This window comes from Carassius auratus, unplaced genomic scaffold (assembly GCF_003368295.1).
Source record: "Carassius auratus strain Wakin unplaced genomic scaffold, ASM336829v1 scaf_tig00018791, whole genome shotgun sequence".
NCBI lineage: Eukaryota > Metazoa > Chordata > Actinopteri > Cypriniformes > Cyprinidae > Carassius > Carassius auratus.
In genome coordinates this window covers 60,265-88,089 of record NW_020524909.1, presented here as the reverse complement: position 1 = coordinate 88,089, position 27,825 = coordinate 60,265, and the positions used below count along the sequence as shown (strand labels likewise).

The window sequence follows — 27,825 nt, the reverse complement described above, 5'->3', positions numbered from 1 at the left end:
CAATTAATTTGATGCATTTCATGTTGATTCAGCTTAGCGCTGAATCGGTCAGCATCTACTATATGCTACAATTCTGTTTTTGCACAGTCAGAAGAGTGGTGCTCACCAATTCTTCATTTCAACAGCAATCTGTTGCATGTGACTTTGCCTCTTACCTTTTGCTGTCGTCTCGCCATGTCGGTCGGCTGCTTCGCATTAAACGGATAAGCAATACAGCGCATCACAAAGACGTAAAGCTGAAGCCTCTTCTTTCTCTCTTCTTCCTCCCTTTGCATCTTTTCCAACTCGTCCTTTTCCTTCTCGATCGCCACTGAGGGGCTCGGGCTCGTTGGTCGGGCATTGGTGCTTCGGCTTGGCTGCAACCCACCGGAGCCTTCGCTGGACCTGCTTGGAGACACCCGAGGACCACCAGCCTTGGGCGCCGCCACCACTTTGCACTCTTCTTCCCACAACCTCTTCCGCCTCCTGCCTCGCTGGAATGATGGGTGCCAACATTTAATGTAAGTTCTTTGCTTCTCTGAAATAAAATTGAGAAAACAAGTATCGTCTTTTTTAAGTAAAAAAACATCCGCAACTCGCTCCAGAGGACGAAAAAGTACGGGAGACGCTTTTTTCCACAGCTACAATCCAAATGCTGCATCAAAAGTGTCACTTACCCTCAGCACGAGTGAAAAAGCCTGCTCCAACAGCCCAGTAGTCTTCCCACCCGAATTAAATTGTTGCTGCTTACGTGTTTTCTTCGTTTAACTCTGCGTTACCCATAACGTATTTAATGGAAGATAAACACGGGGAGGGTCGTAAAAACAATTCGTGCTGCTGTTTTCTGGTTTCTTCCGGCGGCCTTTCATTGAGTACCGAACTGTACTGACAATATCTGACAATGAGAGCAGCGAGCGCGGAGAGCTGACCGTGGTTCTGAAACTGAAGCTGGAGGGGGGAGGGGTCATTGACGTGGGTTTCCGCGACAGCACTATCGCTGTTTCTCTTCACGTACGATATTCAACCACGTTTAATCGACCGTTAAAACTACAGCAGTTCCTGAACGATTTGGACAATCAATTTCGTCTTTTTCATAGTATAGGACTTCAGGAATTTATCAATGACTTCCTTTTTATTTAATTTTTTTTTATTATTATTTAGGTTACTCCAGCTGCTCTGTTTTTTTTTTTTTTTTTTTTCATACTGGTATCCAAACCAGTTGTTAAATTATTCCATATTGGCATCAGTGATAATGAAAACATCTCACACTAAAAACTAGTTTGTCAACACACGGGCCAGATCTGTCACATAAGCCATGTCTCACGCTAAAACTGATGTGTGTGGGTCAAATCTGGGCAGAACTGAGGCTCTACGTGCCATATTTGGCCCAGATGAGGCCTGGCAATGTATGTTATCTGGGTAAGCTGTAACACTGTAATGAAATAAATAAATAAAAAGTCATTATAGTATCATCTTTGTTTCCATCCATCCATTTTTTTATATATAATATTTTTTGCCTTTATTGTGAAGCGAAGTGGGGAGAGAGAGCTGCCATCAATGCTATCGGCACATTTCCATCCATTTAAATTACAAATTAATTTCTGTAATTTCTACTAGATTTTATGATATTATTTTATGTTTTGACAGTCACTCGGCCTGGTCCCTCACACTTGCACTCTTAAACTTGATCAACTATTGTGATATGTGTTGTAGGAAATATACGTAGAGTTTCTACAGTGCTTTATTTATACATTTAGAACATCAGTTCTTTAAAATAAACAGTCTGTTCACTAGTTTGTAGGCACACACTGATTAAGTGATAAAAAGCATCAATATTATTGAGCAGTACTTTATATGCTTCCAACTTCTATGTAAAATCTAACTGGAAAGTTTTCCTTAACATCACGTAATTCTGGAGCATGTGAGTTTCTTAACGTGATGAATGATGGCATACACTTATCCTCCAATGCTGCTGTAAATTGGTATTAGCGATAGTGTATTAGAGTTAGCATGGATTAAGTGGGCATAAAAGGCACTGGCATTTATCATAGGCCAGTCATTTTGACTTACTTCCTGTTGCTTCCACACACTCTCACATAGCCAAGACTGCAAGTTTTGACACTGGATGGATGGGCTTTTAAATTTTTAGTCTTTTTTTTTTTTCAGTTAATAAGACTAAAAATGTCAATTTTCTAGGGGGTTTTAGAACAGAGGTTTTGAATTTAAGACTAAATTCATTTCAGTGGTCACTTCAACCATCTATTGTAAAGCTGCTGTGTAGCTAATAGGATCCTAAACAAAGACTATGATTATGACAATGATGTGTATTTGCTTACTTAATTATGCAACTGTAAGTCCTTTAAAAACAGCTTCAAATGCATGTTGTTTCAAGAAATGTTAACTACACACTTTATTTCACTCACAAATAAAATCTCATAAGAACATTTCTGACGATTCTTGTGTGGCCTAAAATGGGCATCATTCCTGAACATTGGATGATTAAAATACTAGAATTTCTTTTACAATATTTCATTTGATGTAGGCTTCTGAGTGCACAGAATGTCTACAAATTATCTGAGTGACTGTTTAATTGCATATTTTTGAATGTTATACTGTTCCCTATCATGGCAGGGTTGGTTTGAAAGCTTTTGTGACATGAAAAGAGATTAGATATGTTATTGTACAGAGAGCCTGAGGCAGTTTTTGCCATGTAAATTATATATCATGTAGAGCTGCTGGATCATTACTCACATACAAAGGTTATTTGTTGGTGTACAAAGATGCAGCCTATGTTTCCCTGGTTCAGAAAAAGCCTAAAAGTTTTGCTGGTCTAAGATGGTCTCCTAAGCTAATTGTCAAAAAATTAGCAATCTGCCAAGATGAAACCATTATATTAATTTAAGTTTTTTTTTTTTTTTTTTTTTTTTTACAGAGGGAAAGCAAAACTGTAATTTGTGCAAAGAATGCCTGCCATGTTCAGTAAATAGTTTAATTATACTGTACAAGAAAACATCGGACACTTGGCTTCTCCTGCCATTGCTATGCTGATGACACACATCTCTCATTTCATCCAGATGCTCCAACAGTAGCTGCATGGATCTCAGGGTGCCTGGTGAACATCTCGGAATGGATGAAAGAACATCACCTATAGCTCAACCTGACAAAGACTGAGCTTCTTGTCTTCCCTGCCACTCCAAATCTACAGCATGATTTCACCATCCATATGTTCTTACAATTACCCCATCAACTTCAGTCAGAAATCTTGGAGTAACCTTTGATGACCAGCTGACCTTCAAATTTCACATTGCAAAGACTGCTCATCTTGCAGGTTTGCATTGCACAACATCAAAAAAGATCAGGCACTTTCCAACGGATGCTGGTCAACTTCTTGTCCAGGCCCTTGTAATTTCTACGCTGGACTATTGCAACACTCTTCTAGCCAGACTTCCATAAAGCACAATCAAACGTCTACAAATGATTCAGAATGCAGCGGCACGACTGGTCTTCAACGATCCCAAAAGAGCCCATGTTACACCTCACTTTATCTCCTTGCACTGGCTACTGGTTGCGGCTGTCATTAAGTTCAAGACATTGATGCTTGCATATAAAACAGCCACAGGCTCATCACCTGCCTACTTCCACTCACTATTACGAGTCTACATCCCCTCAAGAAGTCTGAGATCCTCTAGTGAGCGACATCTGGTGGTAGCAACACAGAGAGGCTCAAAATCACTTTCCAGAACATTCTCTTTCACCATTCCTGGCTGGTTGAATGATCTTCCCACCCCTATCCGGAATGCTGAATCCCTGCGACAGCTGAAAACTGTTTCAACGCTTCTTGACTTTTGTTTGCCTCTTTCAGAAGAATGCTTTATGTATTCCCCAATTATAAGTAAGTAGTGCAAAATGACTAAATGTAAATGTAAAACGAAACTCTTTGCAAGCAACAGGCAGCCCAGCAGCTTTTTTAAGCTTCAGATATTCAGGCGCCTTCTGAGTTTATGTACCCGCCCACATTTGCATCACCGAGCGTAGGCCAGCGTCTCTTTCATACGTGCAGCCTGACACCGCCCCTTTCCACCCCGTTGTTTCTGATACTGGACGATGCAACCTATCCGTGCGTGCCCTCACATACACAAGATACTGAGGTGATCGCATTTCATTGCATTTTCTCCTGGCATACCCGGAAGGTCTCGAAAATAAGATTATCGAGACTGGTGACACACGGCTCGGAACACATACATACCCAAGCGAAGGGCCAACGTTTCGCTTTTACTTTGTCCTCGATGATGGCAGCTCAGGATTTCAATTTTTTACTAGCGACGGACTCTTATAAGGTAAGAATCGCCTGGATCGAGTCGTTTGACAGACGGCAGACACTGTCGCATGATAGAACTTTGCCTGTTCTGACACTAACGTTAGCCGTTTGTGCTTAACCGTAACATATAACGTTAACGTTATGTGGGAATAAAACCAACTTTGACCTTGTAAATAGACGAAATGTAAATTAAAACATGATTCAGAATGGCCTACAGTTATGGCATAATGGCGATTATTGTGTTATTTTGTCTTGTTGAGGGGAATCTGTGAAAGCTCAAATTCGTTTTAAATGCCCCACTCAATGAACGCTGAACGCAGGGGGCGGGGCTTGTGCAGCTTTTTAGCTTCGCCGAGGCCATAGCGCGTGACGTCATGTCACTCAGTATTCTAGGAATCGAAACTCATAAAAAAAAAAAATATATATATTATATATTATTTATTAATAATAATACTAACTATAACCATATCATTCCAAAAGGACTTAATTTTTAAATGTAATGTTCATGTAAACTTATAATCTAAATAACTAAATCTCACAATCTAGAACTCCAGTTACAGTACCTTTGGGCAGTAACTCATTTAACCCCACCTGTAATATATCAGTAATCAGAATTTACATATTTTAGTTATCAGCTATGAATTAAAGTGATTTTATCTTAACTTTTTGCAAGGCTACTGTAAATAGTTACATGGTTGGGATTAGGGTTATTAAATTTCACTTTGACAATCTGACCTTGTCAAAAAGTCCAGGTAAGGAATCAGTTAAAACACATAAATCAAAAGATAAAACTACCATATCTGAAGTAGCATGATTACAAAACAATTAAGTCAAACTACTGCTACTATCATGTAACAAGACACTTACAAACTATACATAATGTCACGTTATGAAATACTGTTTAATGCTCAATGCTTTTTGGGATGTGGCTGTAATTTTTAAATGTCTTCAGCTGGGTTTAATGATCTTTACAACAGATTTCAGAATTGTACTTCTCTAATTCTCCACCTTGGCCAATGCTGACTGGCCAGAGTTGTGTAATAATCTTTGTGCTTCACAAACCTCTGACACAACAACCAGCCACAAATCCCATCTGGATCTATGTTTAAATCCCATACAACAAAAATTAAATGTTAACATGTTTTTGATCTTAAAATAGCATAACTAATTGTTTAATGAGATTTTGATACCTGCCCATGAGGAATGCACTTTTGTTACATCATGTTAAACCTAGTGGCACAGAAATCTAAACAGGACCTAAACCGGTTGCACAAGGTATCATTGATGAGTGACTCAGGTTTGGGTTGATTATCAGGTCCACTCAGAATTGTACATGAAGCTAAGCAGATTTCATATGCAGAGGAACACCCAGCAGTCATAAAATGTTTAGCATTTTTCATATCTTGCATAATTATGTTGGCCATTGTGTTTGGCCAATTTAATCATGAGTTTAATTACTAATAATAGTTTTTACAATTCAGCCCAGTTTAGAAGTCGGCAAAATATAGGCAAAATAGACTTTCAGGGTTGATCTGACAAATAATCTTTGACAACCCAACTAACGTAACATCACATGGACCGTTATTTGTTTCTTAAGAAGCAGATACAAATATATTAATTTTTTTTTGCTGTGAAGAAGACGGGACACAAAACTAAGCCCTCCATTATGGGCATCGAGAATGCGGCCGTGTGTTGTTTATGCAGATTGTATCACAGGGCATCGAAAACCAGCTGCTTTTTAGTATTAAATTTGTGTCCAGGATATAATGGCAGGTCTGTACTTGTAATTGAAGAAACTGTTTCAGCCCACCCCAGCTGTAGCTTGACGGTATCAGCATACAGTAAACAAGACTTTGATGAAATGCCTTGAGATCCATAAACACAGCTTAAAGCTGACAGATTGAAAAGAATGAGGAACGAATGCAGAAGTGCAACACTCTTCATAAGTTTTTCAAGGATGCATTAAATTGATCAGAAGTGACAGTGAAGACATTTATAATGTTACAAAATATTTATAATTCTAATATGTAATGTTCTTTTATACTTTTTATTGATCAAACTCAGTTTATACAAAAAAATATTCAACATCGATAATAAAAATAAATATTCCTTGAGAAGCAAATCATCATATTATAATGGTTTCTGAAGGATGTGACAGTGAAGCCTGGAGTAATGTTTTACTCCAAACTTTTGAACGTTAGATTAATAAAAGTACTTGGGCCTGTTTCATAAAACAAGTTTACCAAATAAGCAATGTTTATTCAGTTTGTCTGACATATTGTCAGGTTTATTGTGAGGTTCAAAATAAGTCAGACTAACTGAAATAAGCCTGGCTTATTTGGTAAACTTGTTTTATGAAACAGCCATCTGGTGAATTAAAGATTGTGTAAACTATACTAATACTCAATGCTCTAATACTTCTTTCCAGATTACCCACTACAAGCAATACCCACCCAATGTCAATAAAGTGTACTCCTATTTCGAGTGTCGGCACAAAAAGGGGGGGCAGCATAACGAGGTGGTGTTTTTTGGCCTCCAGTATCTTCTAAAGAAGTACCTAGCAGGTAATTCCAACTATTTTCATCATTGTGTAACCCCTTCAGTGATCCGAAAACCTTTGTGAAGTTCCAATTGGCTTACACATACTGTTTGTTTTTGAGTTTGTACATTTCCAAAAACGCTTTTTCATTATGTAATGGACAACTTGTCCCAAAACTGCTAATAGCACACATTCCAGAACAGTTATAATGCAGTTATAATTGACATGCAGTCAAAACAAGCTGCAAGAGTTTAAAAATGTTAGATTTAAGAAGAAAGTCATACAGTTTTGAAACCATTCCTTGGTTTAAAAAAAGAAAAAAAGAAATGTGTAACCCATTCATTCTCTTGTCGTGCCATTGCAAAAATAACTTTCTTGTGAAAAAAAAATCCTTTAGCTGTCCATATATTAAAAGTCAGCGGGGTTCAAACAGCATTGGACCCAAATGACTTTCATTGTTTGGACAAAGACATTTTTAATTTTTTATTCTTTTGTGCTCCACAAAAGAAAGTCATACAGGTTTGGAATGACATGAGGTGAGAACATGCTGTCATTGGTCCTTTGTGGCTTATGCTTTTACACATTAAATTTTTTATAAAAGTGTTCATGAACACAGACCAGCCATGTTATAGAAAGTAAAAACAAGAAGACTACATTAAGTCTACAAAAACAACCTAGTTACATAAGGCTGATTCCCCTTAAGCTTCCCATTTCATTTAAAGTATTCCAAAGTATGTATTATGTGGTTTGTTTCAAACTGCAACTATGAGCAGAATGTGTGAACTGCAGCGGTTTTTTTTTTTTTCGGTCTCCACTGATTTAATGTTTCTTTCCAGCCAAACTATTTGTACTCCCTCTTAACATAATGAATATTTCATTGAATTCGAAGTTATTCTGGCATTGCACGGTATTGCATTCTCCCTGAAAGAGGTCATGGGAGTTATAAACTTTGCATTTATAACCAGAGAAATTGACATTTGATAATAGTTACTGAACAAAACTGTGCGTTTACTTTATTATTAAATGGCCTGTTAGTTTAGTATTTACATGTAGGGCATGTTCTAAAGAGCATGTGCTTTATAAACAGACTTTAATATCTCTGATCTCATTTATTTATGTAAATATCTTGCAGGTCGAGTTGTCACAGAGGAAAAGATTCAGGAGGCGAAAGTCTTTTATCAGTTGCACTTTAAACAGTCAGTGTTCGATGAAGAGGGATGGAGGAAAGTTTTAGAGGTACAAACAGAAGTTTCCTTTCAGATATTTGACAATTACTTGACATTGAAGTCTGCTTACTTTGTTCCGGAGATGAGAGCATATGGAGATAACGACCACATGCCTTCTTCCTTTCCCTAATTGTGTTGTCAGAAATATGATGGCCGCCTTCCAATCCGTATCAAAGCAGTTCCCGAGGGGAAGATCATCCCCAGAGGGAACGTTCTTTTCACTGTGGAGAACACGGATCCAGATTTCTTCTGGCTCACCAATTTTATTGAGGTATTACTTGTCCTTTTTTTTAGACAGTTTTTAAAAGAAGCCAATGCAGATATTGCAAATGTTGTTCTGCAATGTCCAAATGAATGTTTCAGAAATTGAAAAAAAAAAAAACACACAAATATTCTCCAAGAATGCAAAAGTTTTAAAATAAATGCTGTTCTTTTTAACTTAATCCAACAAAGTAGGGCTGTGCAAATTCTAATCAAATGCAATTTTCATGCATATCTCATCAGTAAAGCCGCTTCTGTGATTAGTAGTTAATCTCCAGCGTGTGCTTTCAGATGGAGCGGCATTTACTACATAGAGCCATGGATCACTGACAAGATACGTAACATCATTGCCGATTATGAAAGCATTTTTGCGTATCTTTGATTTACTGACGAGATGTGCATGAAAATCACATTGGATTTTTTGCACCGCCCTACATCAAAGCATTCTGAAAACGTGTATCATAGTTTTCGCTAAGATTTTAAGCTGTACTTTTTGATAGTAATGAAAGGGTTCTTGAGCCCCTTATAAGCATATTACAATGATTTCTGAAGGATCATGTGGCACTTGAAGATTCAGCTTTGCAATCACAGGAATAAATGACATTTTAAAACACATTTAAATAGAAAAGTTATTTTAATCATATTTTACAATAATACCATTTCTACTGTATTTTGGATCAAATACATCCAGACTTGTTGAACATAAGAGGCTTCTTTTAAAAAAAAATCTGAAATAAAAAATCTTACAGATCCTAATTGTTGAATGGTAGTTTGATCAAAGAACAAAGTCCAAACAGCATTTAATTAACCTTGAAAAATGTTGCTCGAAAAGGGATGTTACTCAAAGGGTCATATCAAACTAAAGTAAGTTACTGATTTCCCTTCACAAATTGGTGCTTTCAAGGCAGTTTTCTAATGGATCCATTTATGATCATGTGATCAGTATATATTTGTAATGTTTTCCACGTTTGTTTGAGACCCCCACACAATTTGAAATGAACCATATCTAATACAAAAGTGTTTTTGTTGTTACAACAATCTTAACAGCAACACAAAGCCCCTCTGAATGTCTGACTGTCAGCATAGTCCGTAAAGCTGATGGTGCGGCACATTACTTCGTATTGGATGATTCTGCCGTACTGTTGTTCAGGATGACAGCAGGCTTTGATTTCCAGCATGCTCCTAGCTGCTAATCCTGGACCAAAAAACTGAGGGAGGTTTGGACAGGCTGGAGGGGTCAGTGAGGGCATGAGGTCATTAGTTACTGACCTGGCCTGCATCCCTTGCTGTTGTAATTATGTAGACAGTGTTTTATTTTTATTTTTGGCTCCCAGGTCTGAAGATGCATGCCTTTAATTCACAATGAACATTGTGACTCAATTAATTGTCCTAATATAAATAAATAAAAAGGTTGAATATTTATATTTCTATTTATTAATGCATTTGACAAACACTTTATTTTATACATACATGTAATCCGTTCATGCAATCCGTGTGAATCAGGCCCGTGATTTGTCGTTGAACGTGCCATGTTCGACTGTTCCGCTCCAGTATTTGTTCATTACAGTTCCTGACAGATCCATCACAATGAGATGCAGTGTAGTTTTCCAGATCCTTCGCTCTCTCTCTCTCTCTCTGCTCCTCAGTGGTAGAGCAAGCTTACAACCCCCTCGTGACTTGCTAAGACCATCACAACCATCAAAACCTTTCAGAAGCAGCTTAAGACACAAATCATCCATAAGAAATTAAATTAAACTTGCAGCAACCACAAAGAAACTTTTCTTTTAACATTTGTCCCATTTACTTGCATTACTCCTGAAATGTTATGTTGCAGGACTGTTTCTTGTATGATAATTTGCTCTCCCTCAGTGATGTCCCTTGTTTGTAAGCTGCTGTAGATAAAAGCGACTGTTAAGTAAATGTAATGTAGATGTCCTTGAGCAAGGCACTTGTTTTCCGGGTGGATTGTCCCTGTAATGAACTTAAAGTTTCTTCGAATAAAAGAGCTTTCTAAAGAACTGCAACTTGCAAAATAATCTACTTTTATGCTTATGGTTATTTGTTTTTGAACAACAGCCACATGTTTAATACCTTAATAAAAAAGTGTCTTTTATTCAAGATATCACAAAGAATTTAAGCCCAACCTGACTGGAACATTAAGATCCTGCCTGTTGCTTGTAAAGTCCTATTGCCATTCTGTCAGCTTAATCAAAGTGCACAGTTTATGTACTGATGTCAAGACTGGAGAAAAACATGTAGAAACACACAAATGGTTCAGAATTCTTTGTCTTTGTCATTTGCTGACGTGCATGTCCTTAAGGGCCACAGATCAATGAAGTGTGGTTTTAATGTTTAGGGCTATGAAAATTGTGAGCGCAATTACAAGCCATCTTTGGTCTTCTCTGACGTACGTGTGATTGTGTGCATTCTGTCCCAACAGACAATGCTGCTCCAAATGTGGTACCCCATCACCGTGGCAACAATCTCCAGGGAGTTCAAAAAGATTCTGGCCAAGCACCTGAAGGCCACGTCAGGGAGCCTGGAGGGTCTGGACGTCAAACTGCATGATTTTGGCTACAGAGGGGTGTCCTCGCAAGAGGTATGATGGCCATGCATTGGTAATTACACTTCCTGGTCAGGACCAGAGTAAAAACGACTAAAATAACACTGGATCAGCACAGTGACTATAACACTTTGCTAGTAATTAGGGGTGCACGATATATATCGGCCCATGATTAATGCGACTCTATGTGAAATCACGCACCTGCTGGAATTTACCACTGATTAAATAACCGGCTTCACTGACGAGATGCGCATTAATCATCGGCCGATATATATCGTGCACCCCTACTAGTAATTCTAGTTTTCATAACCAGTTACTCTGTTTTGTGTTGTGTGACTGATAGTTCGAAAAACAAAATCTTTTATATGTTTTATGACTCCAAGAGACTATATAGAAAATAACTAATTTTCACGTATTACTGATTGCATGACATTATTTTAACCTGAATTCATCATTTCTGTAGCCTTTCAAAGCACATTCTGAAGAACACTGAAATCGTCAAAGTGCCTCTGTGTTAAAATCTGTACCTTTTATTATTTTTTAGCCTTGAAATCAAAGCTCAAGCCAAACGTGGTCTTTCTCTCTTCCATGCTTTTTAACGAAAGCCTGGTCTTCTGGGGAAGATGAAATCAGACATTACTTGGTGAATGCAGAAAATCGATTCATTATGAGACGAGGCCATTCCATTTAATCAAAAGGACATCAGACCTGACCTTTTGAAATGCAAGCAATGCAGGCCGCTCTCGATTTCTGTATTTTTCAAAGGTATGAGAGCCCTGATTGTTGGCCGTGTTTGAGTGAGGTTGTCACGCTGATGGGTTTTGGGTCATCGGGTGGTGCTGTTTGAAGAGTTGTGTGAGTAAAGATGACTATTTGGCTCTTGAATCGGTCTGTCTGCTGTGTAAAGGTCAACTCTCCCAGGTTCCATCTATATCACACAGTGACGGGTTCAGGTGTTAGGTGTCTAGTCATAAGCAGTGAGTTTATTATTGACTGGCTGGGTGTGCTGAGCGTAGGAGACCTTTGTGTGCGAAAGTGAGACCACTGGATTCTGATGAGGTGTGACATAACCCCTCTGTGGTGCCCTTTTGAGACCAGTACGCCATGATCTAAAACCGGACATGGTGACGCATTACACACACATTATGTAAACAAAAACTTTTATTGAGCACGCTTAAGCGTATGACATCACTACTTTCTAATTAATTAAAGCAAATCTATATAGACGGTTTCATCGGGCGCACGCGCCTGGACCTAAGTTAACTTCCGGTCTGTGTTGTGTATATCGGTCTGGCTGCGGTGCCTTCTACAAACGCAGTTAAAGGCAAGGTGATGAGTAGACTGAAGTTGGGCTCAGGTGGTTGTGCTGCGGGATGTGTTTCCCATACATTTATTTATTTACTCGCCACAATTTTAAAAACTGATCGATTTTCAAAAAGGCTTTGTTAAATAAACATGAGTAACGTAACAATACGTACTGCACGTTTAATAATAATAATTCCTTACATTTATATGTTTAAATATCAAAACGAGGCACGGGTGTTTTTATATCGCTGTATTTCTGAAGGAGGACTTGCATGTTATATGTCTGATAAAGGAGCGTGTGAGCGTCTGCTTTGTTTACAGCTGTTACTGGGGAAACCTCTATTTCTCGCGCTTTATGTCTATGCTTTAAAACATCTCCTGCTGGCAAAGAATGAATTAGCATTTTCATTAAGTCCGCCTGATCCACGCAGCAAACATATTTTGTTTGTTATCAAAAAATATCTACTCTAGAGGGACTTGGCTGTTGTTATTGATTCTAATAGAGTCTACCGGAAGTTAAGTTAGGTCCACAAAAGCGCGCACGCACAGTAACGTTTGTTTATGTTGATGCCGTTGAAACCGTCTATAGAAGGTTCAAGTGTTGCTCGGGAGCATCTCTAGACCTGGATAGACTCAACTCGGGCAGAACTGAAGTGTTTATGACACCGGCCCTTAATATTTATTCACTGTCATACAGTTGCCTTTTAAAATGTAAAAAAAAAAAAAAAGGAAAAACATATTTTGCAACCTTTGCAACTCGACTGCGCATATAACACCAATTTACTGAAAATTTGATTTGATAAAAATTTTTTAATTATTATTATTTATTTACCTTAGCAGTGATTTGAACTTGCAAGCTTTGTAACCTCATAGTAAATTTAACACCACTTCACTGAAAAGGTTTTATTTTGTCTTATTCAAAAGTTTTTATTTTTTTATTTTTTATAAGATTTAATTTCATTTGTAACGTTTGTTTAAAAAGAGTTTTGAGCTTGCAACCTTTGTAATTCAATAGCAAATATAGTGCCACTGTACTAAGGTGTCATTTTCATTTTTATTGATTTGATTCGGAATTTTTATTATTTGTTTTTATGGTTTTAATATCTTATTTTATTTGTTTTAATTTAATTTTTTTTTTTTTTTACTAGCAGACATTTAGCAGAGATGAAGTTCAGACATTGAACTTGCAACCCTTGTAACCCCATAAGAAATATAATACCACTGTTCTAATATTTAATTTTATTTCTGGTTTAATTTTATATAATTCTCTTCCAACTAAAACTTTTCATTTATGTCGATAAATGTCCTATAGAATTTTTCATGTTGGATAACATGACTTTCCAACGAAAGAAAGAAAAAAGCCACCTATTCAAGGTCAATTATCTGGCTTTATGGCACATTTCTCTGCCAAATGTCAGTGTAATATTGCTATTGTGTGTGTTTAAGCCTGTTTGATCACTGACAATTACATGAAATATGACATGACAATATTCCATGTTACTCTTTTTCGAACTTTGTCAGAAAAGTAAGTGCAAAAATCATTTTAAGAAAGGAAGAAACCAAACAAATTTTAAGGGAAAGAACATGTCTATGTCTGTGGGATCTAAGAAAGCCCAAAGCACTTCTCCCTCAGCAGCTGACAACAGACTGAAGCATGCTGTGTAAATCTATGGAGTCTTCATTAGGGACAGTGGGATATTGATAGTGTATTTTCTAGGTTGCGGATGACAGGATTAATGATGGTTTCAAGAGGAGATTAATGATGCCAAGCAGAGTTTAATGCCTCTGATACTCAGGGTTCCTGCTCACTCTCCATCACTGTTCAGAGGGAAAGCAGTGATAGATTTCATTTGCTTTTAGAGGAGAGGTTCATCCAAAGCTAAATTTCTGTCATCATTCACTCACCCTCAAATCCTTCTAAACCCATATGAATTGTGTTCTTAAGTGGAAAAATGGAAGTTTAGTAGAATGTATTGGAAAAGTACCTTAAAAGAAATGCATACAAGTTGTGTGCAATTTTTTTCAGTTTAAATAGAATATTAAATACAATATATAAAATGACAGAAGCACAAAATTACTAACATTTCAATTTAAAATCAAAATGAAAACTCCCAAAAATAAAAGCTTATTTAAATTAGGAATAAATTCTATCATAGTATATAAATAATATTTAAAATAACACTGGTATTTATGCTGATCCATCGTTGATCCCTGTTGATCACTGTTACTGACCTCTACTGCATTGACAATTACATGACAAAGTCCCTAGATCCTTGTTACAATCACAGCGGCAGACTAAAGCCGTGTTGTGGATCTGATTTCCCTGGGTTGATATCAAGCCCAGATCTCATCAGTTCTTCAATTAAAAAAAGAAAAAGAAATAGACTCTTCAAATCCCCACATAAATATACACCTTGTAGTAGAGCAAGAAATATTGATGCTCTCCTCAGGGGGCTAAAGAGATTTTGCTTGGAATCAGACAGGTTCACTTTTCAGAGCAACAGCCTTCCCTTGACTATCACTAAAGGGCAAATCCACCCTGATTACTGTGACCCTGCGATGAATGAACTGAGACAGTCAATAACCTGAGTGTTTAACCAGGGGAATATAGAAAATGTCGTACTGGCTTTAAATTGGGCACACAATTGATTTTAAATGTCAAAGTCACAACCTTTCTTATGATTTGCTTCTTAAAAGCCACTGTCTATAATACAGTTATAAAAACAGGATAAACATAATGGGAATCGGCTAATGTTTTAAATGGCGTGAGAGAAATCCCAACATTTGAACTTTTGGATTTCACTAGAGACGCAAGAACATCATTGTACAACAAAGACTTTGAGGTTTGACATTAAACAGGTTAATTGACTCATTTCGGTTGTGTCTTTCTTTACTGATCTAGTCGGCAGCACTTGGTGGAGCGGCTCATCTGGTGAATTTCTGCAGCACAGATACAGTGGCGGGTCTGCTGATGGCACAACGATACTATGCATGTCCTATGGCTGGGTTCTCCATCCCTGCTGCAGAACACAGGTACAGTAATGCACTTGTGTATTTACTGCACACTCATTTCGACAAGGCATAATCAAATTTAGTTTTTTGTAACATCCCACCTAAAACCTGATCGCCTGAAAGAAATTAAGTCTGAGGAAAGTTTCAAAGTGAAATGATAAATACTATGATAGTATTTATAATACTTAATAAAACTAAAATAGCACAGCTTTAAAGGGATAGTTCACCAAAAAAAATTGAAATTCTGTCTTTAACTTCTCACCCTCGTGTCATTCCAAACCTGTAAGACCTTTGTTCATCTTCGGAACACAAATGAAGATATTTTAAATGAAATACAAGCTTTCTGACCCTGCACAGACAGAATTGCTACTGACATGTAGGATCAAAGAGGTAGTAAGGACATCACTAAAACAGTCCATGTGACATCAGTTGGTCAACCTTAATTTTTACAAAGATACGAGAATACTTTGTGTGTAAAGAAAACAAATAATGAAGTTATTCAACAATTTATTCTCTTTTGTGTCAATCATCCACGCATGTTCACAAGATTACCACGCCAGCTCCTGTGTCAGCAGCATCACACGCATGTGTCATGGTACTCTCGTGAATTTGTGGCGGAGACTGACATGGAAGAGAAGAAATTGATGAATTCAGTTTTTATTTTTGTTTTCTTTGCACACAAAGTATTCTCATAACTTCATAACATTATGATTATGACGGTTAAACCACTAATGTCACATAGATTTTTTTAACAGTGTCCTTACTGCTTTTCTGGGCCTTGAATGTGTCAGTTGCATTGCTGTCTGTGAAGGGTCAGAAAGCTCTCGGATTTCATCAAAAATATCTAAATTTGTGTTCTGAAGATGAACAAAGGTCTTATGGGTTTGGAACGACAGGAAGAAGAGTATTTAATGACCATTTTCATTGTTGGGTGAACTAATCCTTTAAGATTTTTGGAAATGATATGGTACCTTGAAATGCTGAAACCTGTTTTAGTTTAGTTTATGAAAAATTATGTTTAAAACGATTAAGAATTTATTAAACATCATTACCCTTATATCACTCTGTACCCATATGGCTTGCTTTCTTCCCTGAAACACAAAAAGAATACTTTGAAGACTGTAATGGTTGCTTTTTTTAAAAAAAAAATTCCATGCAGTTACATTAAGTGGGGACTGGAGCATTCAAAGCTTCAGAGAATAACACAGAAACACCATATAAGAGGTATATGTGATCATGACGGCATTGAGTGTGTGTTCCCATTCAGTAAATCAGATTAGGCGAGTTTAATTGGAAAACCAAATTAAATCTGGTTCAAAAGAACGATTCATTCACAAATCTCATGAACTCTCATGAACCTGTTAGAGAAGATGTTAAGATTTTCAGTCATAAACCGCTTAAGTTTTAGTCTGTTTTGACACAAAACTATAACAATTTGTATGGACCGTTTTTGTGTTCTTTTCTAGCTTGAAAACTTCATTGTGATTGCATGGAAATTAGTGACCAGTAGAGAATTTCCCTTTAAGACTGATTTTGCAGTGAGTCCGTTAAAAGGCTGCCTTCGATTTCAAACAGCTTGTGTCGTGAAATTCAACGGTGACGTTAACACCTGCTTGTTAATTTGCATTTGTTCCGTTGATTCTAATTAGTTCTATTAGTAGCTACACATTCATCCATCTCGCAGCTGTATCGCCTTTTGTCTGTGCAGTTGAGTGCGTTTCCCAATATGGCTCTCACTCTTTATTTCAAATCACGCCATTTCTTCTGTGACGCTGTTCCATCGTCATATAGTTCAAATGCACGTTTTTCCACCATTCCATGAATCACTCCGACATTTTTATAGCTCTATGGCTAAGGATCGTTAGACACTAATGACTCATATGCAGCAAAAGATTCTTTCTGATTCTTGTTTAGCAATGTGAAACCTGTTTATTTATAAAGCACCTCATCCACCTTCAAACTAAATTAAAGCATGAGTGGGCGGGACTTCACTTATTAGTGTAGTAGACCATTTGAAGAAGGTTTGTCACACTTTGTTTTTCATGTCTCTGTAGTACTATCATCTCCTGGGGCAAGAGCCGAGAGAAAGATGCGTTTGAGTGTATGCTGGAGCAGTTTCCCTCTGGGCCTGTAGCTGTGGTTAGCGACAGTTATGATATTTTTAAGGCTTGTAAGCACATCTGGGGGGACAAGCTGAAGGAGAGAGTGATGGAGAGGAGTGAGGATTCTGCACTCATTATTCGTCCAGACTCCGGGGACCCCGCTCAAACCCTCATAGAGGTGTGTGTATCTTGTACCAAGTGTGCTCAGAGTGGAGTAGTGTTCACTACAGACCTTAAGGCAGCTGTTTCAGTGATTGAACTTTATTCTAGTGGAGTCAAGACTCAAACAAATAGGCTTTCTCCAGCGCTGTGCTGCACTGTGACTTAACAGAGCTGGCTGGTCTATGTGAATGTAATGCTCTGGAATATTGATTTTCCTTTTATATATTTGCATTTGATGAATGAAATAGTGGGGTTAAGATCGATTAGCTTGCTTTATAGCCCTTTATGCCTTTAATTTTCACTTGCTTCTCTCCTTTATTTGTCTCTTGTCTTGCTTTTAGGTGATAAAGATTTTGGAGGAGTGTTTCGGATGTTCTCTAAACTCAGTTGGTTACAAGGTGCTCCCATCATACCTGCGCATTATCCAGGGGGATGGAATTGATCTGAACTCGATTAATGAGGTAAACTAAACCTCAGATCAAGAGAGAACAAAAACATGAACTACCGTTCAAAAGTTTTGGACTTAGTAAGATGCAAATTAGTGCACATTGTAAAAAATATGTTACAGTATTAACATTTAAGGCATTTTGTATTAAGTAAATGAAACCTTGGATGAGCATAAGAGACTATATTCTATGTATGTGTGTGTGTGTCAAATTTGTGACATTGATCATGATCATGTGAATTCCTTGGTACAGACTGCCGTATGTTCTTACTTTCATTGAAACACAATGTGCTCTTTTGGAAAATCGTCTTCAAATCATACTGGAGAACATTCAGCTTTTACACAAAAGCAGACTTGAGCACTGCTGCCAGTAAAGCAAAACATCAAAATAAATCATATGTTCAGAAATCCATGTCAATTTTTCAATTAGCACACACATTGTTATGCAAATTATTGCACAATTTAAATGCAAATCAAATAGTTATGAGTAATTCAAGTTATTAGACTATATTAGAGAAATGCAAAATAGAAGCTTTTTCACTGTCGTTTCAGACTTTTGGATCACACTCTAGTGCTCATATGACTAGCATGTTATCACATACTAATATTACTTTATGAAATGTGTGGAATTGTGTGTACAGGGTTAACTTGATTTATCAACCATTCATGACTGTTTGGTTATGAATAATTATTACCTATTACCCAGTGGTAAATCATGGATCATAATCTGATCAGTGTTTTAATGAATTTTTTATTTATTTTTGCCTAGCACAGATTCTTGAGAAACTGAGCGATGAGGGTTGGAGTGCCGAAAATGTGTTTTTCGGTTGTGGAAGTGCACTGCTGCAGAAAATCAACAGAGACACGCTAAACTGCGCTTTTAAGTGCAGCTATGTGGAGACCAATGGCAAAGGCGTGAGTTTCTATATCAGTTTCACTTTTTAAAACATCCTGTTTAATCAAGTACATTTGAGCAGTGTTGTTTTTTTAAAAATATATATATATCATGTAATTTGTGTTTGCATAGATGGACGTCTGTAAGCAGCCAGTGACGGACCCGTCTAAAGGGTCCAAGCGTGGACGTCTCTCTCTGAGGAGAAATTCAGATGGCCTCATTGAGACGGTGGAAAGAGGAGCAGGCAAACCACAGGAGGTTAAATCAGCTTTTTTTGCAACATCTTAACCTTCCTTTTCCCAGATTTTTCCCAAAGATTGTTCATATGAAAATACTGTGCCACAGTTTAGCATTTATTAAATTTTTTTTTTTTCACATTAAACTTTACTGAACGGAGGATGCATATATATAATTGTATTTAGTTCTGTGGCAATTCTAGGTTGAATATATTTGGTCAAAAATACAGTAAACAGGAATATTGTGAAATATTATAACAATTAATATTTATGTAATAAAAGATAATTATACAATTCATTTCATTTGTTCCTGGGATGTCAAAGCTGAATTAGCATGAGCCATTATACCAGTGTCACATGATCCTCCATAAACCATCCTAATATGCTGATTTACTACTCAAGAAAGTTGTGCTGCTTAATAATTTTTGAAGACACAATGAACATTTTATTTTGGGATTCATGGATGAATATAAAGTTCAAAAGGACAGCATATGTTTTATATAAATTTAAATTAAATTAAATTAAATGTATGCTTTTATCCAAAGCGACTTACAGTGCATTCAGGCTATCAATTTTTACCTATCATTTGTTCTATATATATATATATATATATATATATATATATATATATATATATATATATATATATATATATATATATATATAAAACATTACATATGTCTTCACTGTCACTTTTTGGTCAATTTAATGCACCCTTGCAGAATAAATGTATTAGTTTCTTTAAAAAATAAATCATACTGATTTCCACCTTTTGAACAGTTGTGTATGTAAAAATGTAAATAGTGCTGGTCATAATATGTGATCCTTTAATATTATCTCCGTTTGTAGGACATGTTGGTGACTGTGTTTGAAAATGGGACCATCCTTCAGGAGTACACTCTGGATGAGATCCGTAAAGCTGCTCAGATTTGGGAAGAAGATGTGAGCCCTTCCGAGCACAACAAAGAGGACAACACTTCTCTGGAGATCCACCAGAAACTCATAATGAACGGCGTGCATTAATAAGCACAATATGCGCACTGTTCTCTACACTGCCGCCTACAGACCAACCACAGACCAATTCCACTACACTCAGATGCTCATCAATATAGCAGGACACAGTGTTGCCAATACAGTATACAAATACATATAAAATCTGACTTTTCAAATTTTAAGGGAAACCCTTAAATTTTGGACTTGGTTGTCACCGGGTTAATTAGTTCCTCCTTCATTTTACCACACTTTGTGATGCCAAATATCTTTGTTGGTGCTTCAGTAACATGAATATTTTTCAGGAGTATATTACGGCAGGGTTTGCAATCGATTGATCGTAATGTTGTTAAAGCATCGCCTGGCAGTACATTGATAAATGAAGGAAACTTCTTTTGAGGTGATCTCATGATCATATCTGAGCTTCTGCATCAGCAATTCTGCACATGATCCCATTTTTCTGATGTGACGTACTCTCTGAAAATGCAAAAAAGAAATCTATTTCACTTTTGGAGGATTTGGGGTGTTCTTTTAATATTTTTTTAGACACCCATAATGCCAAGATAGCAATGATGCATATAATTTTTACTTTTTTTTTTTTACTATAAACAAATCAGTTTTAACTATTCCCATGTTGTGTTCAGCATAGAGATGCACACTTGATAAAGATCCACCCACTTTGTGTCTCCTTGCTATTACATAGCTCACGTAAATTAGATTTTATTCTTTTGTTGGAAAAGATGGACAAATTTCTTCTCTGAGGATTTTAGAACAGCAAATTGATCCTGATATCACTCTCAATAAACACTCTCAGTGAGTAAATGCTGCATAGAAAAGAATCAAATGTTTCCTGATAATAGTTAGAGTGTGACTTATGTGGATCTGGTTTAAGACTTCTGAGATGCACAGAATACATCATACAAACACATTTCAGTATTTGGTTTCCATACAGCTGCTGATGGTGCCTTAAAAACCACTCAAACCTCAGTGACGGTCACTCGCTTTTGCTTTGTCATCTCCTCCCCTCATTTCTCACAATTAATATAGTCCATCATACTCAGTTTCTCTCTTTTATCCTTCTGTGACTCACATATGAATGATGTTCAGTGATTGCTTTTTTTTCTTTCTCTGTTGCCTTATGTTGAAGGCAACATCAAGCTTCTGTCATCTATATGCTGATGCTGAATGAGATGTGTGCAGTGGGTTTAATTACAGTGTACATTGTTTATTGTGTCATCATCTTTGTGTTCGATCATGGAAATGACTCATTTCCAGGCTGTTCCCGAACATCTGAAATGAAGCAGTTTGACCCTACCTCTTTTTTTAACTAATAAGAATGTATATTAATATGAAATGATGATCCTTACACTTAAAAAGCATCTATTCTGTTATGTAAATACTCTTTAATGATTGTTTCAATGATAAATTCTAGCATTCTTGTTGCATTTTTTATTTTTGAATGACAAATAGACAGAATAAAATATATAATAAATGTAGATCAAACTTTGTCTCAATATTTAATGTGTCTCATTATTTCTTTTTAGTTTGTGTTATGGTAATTTTGAAAAAAAGCAAATGTTTTGTAAATGAAGAGGAAACTGAATATGCACCAAAAGCAGTGATGGTTATTATGGTGACAGTATGTCTGGATTTTTTCCCAGTTTTTAATTGCATAAACATAGTGTGCCATTTTGGATAGTCTGCTTTGTTCATAACTGTCATAGCAGAAAAGTAACGGAATGCCAAAGGAAGGAATGTGACTTTCAGAGTGAGGAAGAGTTATGTGTTCATTTCTTCTGTAAATGGTTTTGAGTTATTTAAAACAAACTAGAAATTCCAGTGAAACCTGACAGTGTTTCGGTTTATATTCAACAGACCATGGCTTGCCTTAAGATGTTTTATTGTTGTACAGTTATATTGTATTCACATGAAATTTACTTTTCATACACATCCTCATGGACATCACAAAATTCCTACTGTCATTACATTTCACTCCCAGAAAAAAAGGTACAAAGCTGTCACTGGGGTGACAAAGGGTACATCTTTGTCCCTGGTTTACCTCAAAATAGTACATTAAAGGTACATTTTATTACCTCAGGTGCACTTTTTGGTACATTTAAAAAGGGTACACCAGTGACCGTTTTGTATTTTTTTTTTTTTTTTTTTTAAATACCGAAATATGTTTTTAGGACATGAGAGTCGTGGTTTTACCATAGTAGAGATTGGGTGAGTTTGTTCCGTTGCCCATGTGCAGCATATTTGTATAATGCAATTTTGTCCACTGACCAAAAAAGTCACACACTTTCTATTTCGACCAGGGTTTAATTTGCAGAAGTCGATAAGATTATGTGTGTATTAAACATTTCAAATGATCATCATTCTATTATTTTAAATTGTGGCTTAAAGGTTTTGGGAATAAGTTTTCTCTGTCTCTCTCTCTCTCTCTCTGCTTTCTTGGTTTCTTATGTTCATCAGACTGTATTAGGTTACAAAAAAATAAAGTAAAAACAATCATAATGTGAAATATTTTTACAATTTTAAATAAGTATTTTTTTTTATATTCTAAAATTATTTTATTCCGGTGACGTCAAATGTGACAAATGCCTCACGTGATCCTTCAGAAATCATTCTAATATGCTTATGTGCTGCTCAATAAACATTTCTTATCAACCATTATAACAGTTGTCAAACTATGATACACATTTTTCAACATTTAACTTCATAAGAACAGAAATTGAAAGCTTTAGCAACATTATAAATCTCTTTGCTGTCACTTTTTAACCCATTTCTTAATCCTTTTCGGGAAAAAAAATATATGTATAATTTTGCTAATAATAACTATCTGATTCAAATAAGTTGCATGAAAACCGAATAAATATTTGTGAAATCTGAGGACGTTTTTTCATAGACGACAGATACTCTAATGAAAGAGAGTCCTCTATTGGTCATTTTCCAAAGTGCATTTCTAATTTCTCTCTGAAATCGTGAACAATTTGGAAAACTAAATTAGTAACATTAAGTCAAAAGTTGCAATCACATCGCAATAAATCAGAAACTTAGCCTACTTTCATTTCTTAGAACGTCAAGGAACCACATGTATCCGTTTTTCTCATTATATTCTTCCTGTGCCAATTAAGTGTAGTCTAAATCGAATTCCTAATATTTTTAATTCCAGGCAGCTCTTTGTAATTTGCATTTCGAATGATATCTTAATTAATCCAGTTATACATGCATCCATTCAATGAATCCAGAAAATGCGCGCAATGCTTAGCCTACACAATTCAATACTGCTTGCGCTGGTAATAAAACGAGGCTTGTTTCGTCAATTATAGTCAGTGTCAGACATATTTTAAATCAGCATGTTGCAGATCAGAAAGCAAATGGCATGTAGGAAAGCATCTTCAGAGTATCTGTTAATTGGCTAAAACTGTTGTCACTAATACTGATAGGACGCTCGGCGCTCATTGGATTAGTTGCTGCTAAGCAACCTCTTTGCTAAGCCTGTTGTCATGGATTCAGATGTGAAATGGTCTGTTGACCACTGATAAGAGGGTGAGGGCCGAGTTAACATCAGCTCTGTCGCACCTGTCTTACACTCGCGACTGTTCAAATGTCACCTGCGAGCGCGCACGCAGCGTCTCTTGTAACGCTGCATCATGACAGACAGCACGCATTGTGTAGACATGCTCATGAACAACAGCAGGTTGCATTTGTTCATTTTAACGGCGGCAGTTAACAAAGAAGCGCGAATCTAAAGCATTAATTGTGTCTGTGCGTCTGCCCATTATTTGTTTTTTTTTTTTTCTGATTTGTAATCATTTCACCCCCGAAGTGCAAATTTTAATCCTGATTATTTTCGCCAGATTAGTGGTGCTGAATAAGAGGAGGGATAACGCATTTACACAGCACAATTCCAGAATCTCCTGTTTTGTCTTTTATATTTAAGCGTATTTCACTTCATTTGTGTTTTGGTATGGGCATGGTGATTGGTTTAGCAGACTGGTGTGAAAATTGAGCTGAAACCAAATTGAACGTTGCACCGTTTATATATGGTTGTCAAAAAAAATTCAAAAGAGGAAGTGTTCATTCACAAACAGCCAGAATTGTTCAGCACTGCAGCACTGGACCAAATGTTCATTTTCAGGCCTAAAAAAATGGTTATTCTCAGTCCCCCTTTCAAAAAGTTCGGTTGTTCAACTAAAACTATATTTTGAGGTCAGTAGGGTTCCAGTGTTGTTTTGGACACCATTAACATTCATAGTAATTGTGTAAAAAAAAAAAAAAATTCTTATTTTATTATCATTAGCAAAACTAATAATGTAGACAATAGGCTATTTATAAATATTAAACATTAGAAATGTTGTCTTGGCAGCTAACTAAAATAAGCTGAAGTACAAACATTACTGAAACTGAAATAAAAAAGCTTAAAAAAAACTTATAAAAAAGACAAAAGACAAAAGCACATCACAAAATTACTAAAACCTAAACTAAAATTAAAATAAAAACTGAAATAATAATAATAATAATAATAATAATAGCGAATTCAGAATATAAATAAATACTATTGACTATGAAAAAAATACTAAAATAATACTGATGACAAAATTTGCAATTTTGGGTGTGCTATTATATATATATATATATATATATATATATATATATATATATATATATATATATATATATATATATATATATATATATATATATAATAGCACACACACATACACATATGATACAGTTTTTCATTTAAAATTTGAGAAGCATATGTTGTTATATGGTTATGTTTTGCATTTCATTTTAGCATGATGGTGACCCATCAGCATGGAAAGAATCAAACCATATTATCCTTTTTCAATGTGGGTTTTTCTTCTCTTGTTATTTTATCCGGCTGCTCAGAATCCTTAGGTATGCAGACTGAACCGGTTTTACTGTGGGAGTTGCATGCTTATTCAATGTGGCAACTGTTGGCACAGCAGGAGAAAGAGATCCAGCCATGCTGTAAATGTTGTGAGAGCTGTGTTGCACCTCTCAGACTCTCAGTGCAGGTTAAGTGACTGTCTTGGCTACTGCCATAATTCCTTGGCGAGTGAGCAGCGGTGTGAATCAGAATTTTGTTGATTGTTTCCCAGGTCGTTCCATCAGTCCTGAGGTTTATGTCTGCTCTGTTGTACTGCACTTTTCTCCAGATGCCAGTCATCCAGCCTCTTCCCAGGCAGAGAAATTAGGACCGATGAGTGGCACCATGCCACCACACATTCAAATGTTACTGCTGAACCTGAGGCAGTATGGCAGCATAGTAAAAGAGTGTTACATAACATCAGTTACCTATTATATAGTGCACTACAAGTGCTTGAAATGATTGTGGGTTTATATTCATTAAAGTTTTTTAAAGACGCTTTAGTTAAAGCATTAAAGGAATAAGAATTCATCTAAAGCACAGTTGAAGACTCATATAAGAATGTACATACCTCAATTGGAGTTTGTTTGGTTACTTTACTCGTTGACAAACTGTAACTGCAACCTAGTGTTATCTAGTCTAACTACTGAAAACACAGATAAAAATGAGAGTGTGAGGAATAGTTATACAGTACTTGCACACAGTACAGTGAGTAGTTTATACAGGCACTATACAGTAGGTTTTTACAAAAAATTCATTTGAACAAAAAAACAACAAAAAGTAGTAATACTGAAACAAATACAATTTATTCAGTTTATATGTATTCATCTGTTAAACACAGCACACACACATAAATGAAGAATTGTTGAATAAAGTGTTATTTTTGTTTTCTTGGCGCACAAAACGTATACTTGTAGCTTTGCAAAATTGAAGTTGACCCACTGATTTTTCACATGGATTGTTTTACCAATGTTTCAGTTTTCAGTTGTGTTGATGTCTATGCGGGGTCAGAGAGCTCTCAGATTTCATTAAAAACATCTTCATTTGTGTTCCAAAGATGAACAAAACAGGTTTGGAATGACACAAGGGTGAGTAATTAATGACATAATTAAAATTTTTGGGTGGACTAACCCTTTAAGTGATAAAATATAAAACGTTTATTTATTTTATTACCCTGTGGTTTAATATAAAGCACTAAAAATAACCCAAATTTAATTGAAGCTTAATAAAAAAAGTTATATATATTAAAAACAAAACAAAAAATTACAAAAACTTTCAAATGAAAATGAAAACAAAAATCTAATCCAAAATATTAACAAAAAAAAAAAACTATAATAGTACAGTGTAACAATAAAATAAGAGAAGAGAATATTCAGAGTGACTGGCACACTGAGTGTAACATGCATGCTCTCAGTAATAAGCATCAAATTGACCTCTGTTTGTCCCTAAAGGCATCTGAACCCAGGTGTTCTGCATTCTCAGGGTGTGATGAGTTTGGACACCTGTCTGTGTGATGCACCTGTAAGGAATATTCTTAGGCCTTCTTCTGTATCACCAAAATGTATGCATGCAAACAACAGTTATTTGCCATTTCACATACGCTGATCTTGACAGTCCTTCGTTTGCACTGGAAAAGGCTAGGGCAACAGCTGAGATGGCATCAGGTGTGTGCATGTTTGGGTTTTTTCTCATAATAACTGAAAGAACAGTCACCGGGCTAGACTCGACCTTGGAATGGCAGGCAAATGCAGATCTAAATGCAAGTACATACTAATGCACAGTGAACTTTAAATGAACAGTGTCTAATAAAAAACATCTCTTAAGGGCTCTTGTCCCTGTAGGCTTCATTCTGACACTCACACTTCCTGAAGTCTTTTTGCCCTCATTCTCAGTGACTGCTTGAGTCCCTTTAAGCAGTATATGATCTAAGTGAAATTAGGTGTGTGTGTGTGTGTGTGTGTGTGTGTTTCAAGCAAGATTAAAAAGTCTATGCCATTCGCGACTTGATTCCAGCTTTCTGACTTTGTATACTGCATATAGCCTATACATGGTGACAAATATAAGCTTTATAAATATAAATAAAAACAAATAAATATAAAAGTATACATTTTATTATATGTGACACATTTAGTACACTGTGCTTTTTTATATATAAGAGTTGTACTTCTCTTTCTATCAATATTAAGCTTCTTTTTTCTCAAGTTGTCTTTTTTCCTTAATAGTTTCATTGAATGGTTTTGTAAACAAGCAAACTAAATATTTATATATGCATAGCATAACATATTCATTCATATTTTCATGAAGCTGAGTTGGAATCTGTACTGTGTTTCCACAAAATTAAGTGATCTTCAATAAAATGTTACTGGACATAGAACTACCCTACAAAATACTATGGTAAACTGCATTGTAAACTACATAAAACCCAATGCCTAATAAACGCCTATATGCTACACATGATATATAGATATACACAGAGAGAGAGAGAGAGAGTTTCAGAGACTAATTCCCTCTTGAATTTGAATTAGTGTAAAGAATGTTCAAGCCATATTCACCCAACATATTCTGGTCTGAAAAAACTATATTTCATAGTGAAAATAAATTGTAATTAGATATCGTCCAACAGAGAAAAAATATTATGGCCACGGTTCATTTTATCAGACCCAATCCCTGTCTGTCTCTATGGAGGTCCAGAGCGTCTTTAAAGCCGAACACAATCGGCATTTTCCGTACACAGAAAAGGTTTTTGTCAAAGACACTCGGCTCTTTCCCTGGGTACTCGTTGGGGCTTTTCCGAAGTAGAGGATTGATGAAAGCCGAGGTCTCTCGGCTGTCTTCGTATAGAGAAACGATTAATCCCGAAGTTCCTCGGCTCTTTCCGCACGGAGACGCGAT

At 36.2% G+C, this 27,825-nt stretch overlaps 1 protein-coding gene across 1 annotated transcript; it reads left to right on the top strand.

Moving 5' to 3' along the window:
* Positions 1-4,053: 4,053 nt before the first annotated feature.
* Positions 4,054-21,531, top strand: LOC113076104 (nicotinamide phosphoribosyltransferase-like). Its single transcript, XM_026248777.1, has 11 exons — positions 4,054-4,316; positions 6,726-6,861; positions 7,969-8,072; positions 8,205-8,333; positions 10,764-10,922; positions 15,094-15,224; positions 17,258-17,483; positions 17,809-17,928; positions 18,687-18,827; positions 18,940-19,065; positions 19,893-21,531. Exons 1-11 carry the CDS (start codon positions 4,266-4,268, stop codon positions 20,064-20,066), a joined length of 1,497 nt encoding a protein of 498 aa, XP_026104562.1. The 5' UTR covers positions 4,054-4,265; the 3' UTR covers positions 20,067-21,531.
* Positions 21,532-27,825: the final 6,294 nt, after the last annotated feature.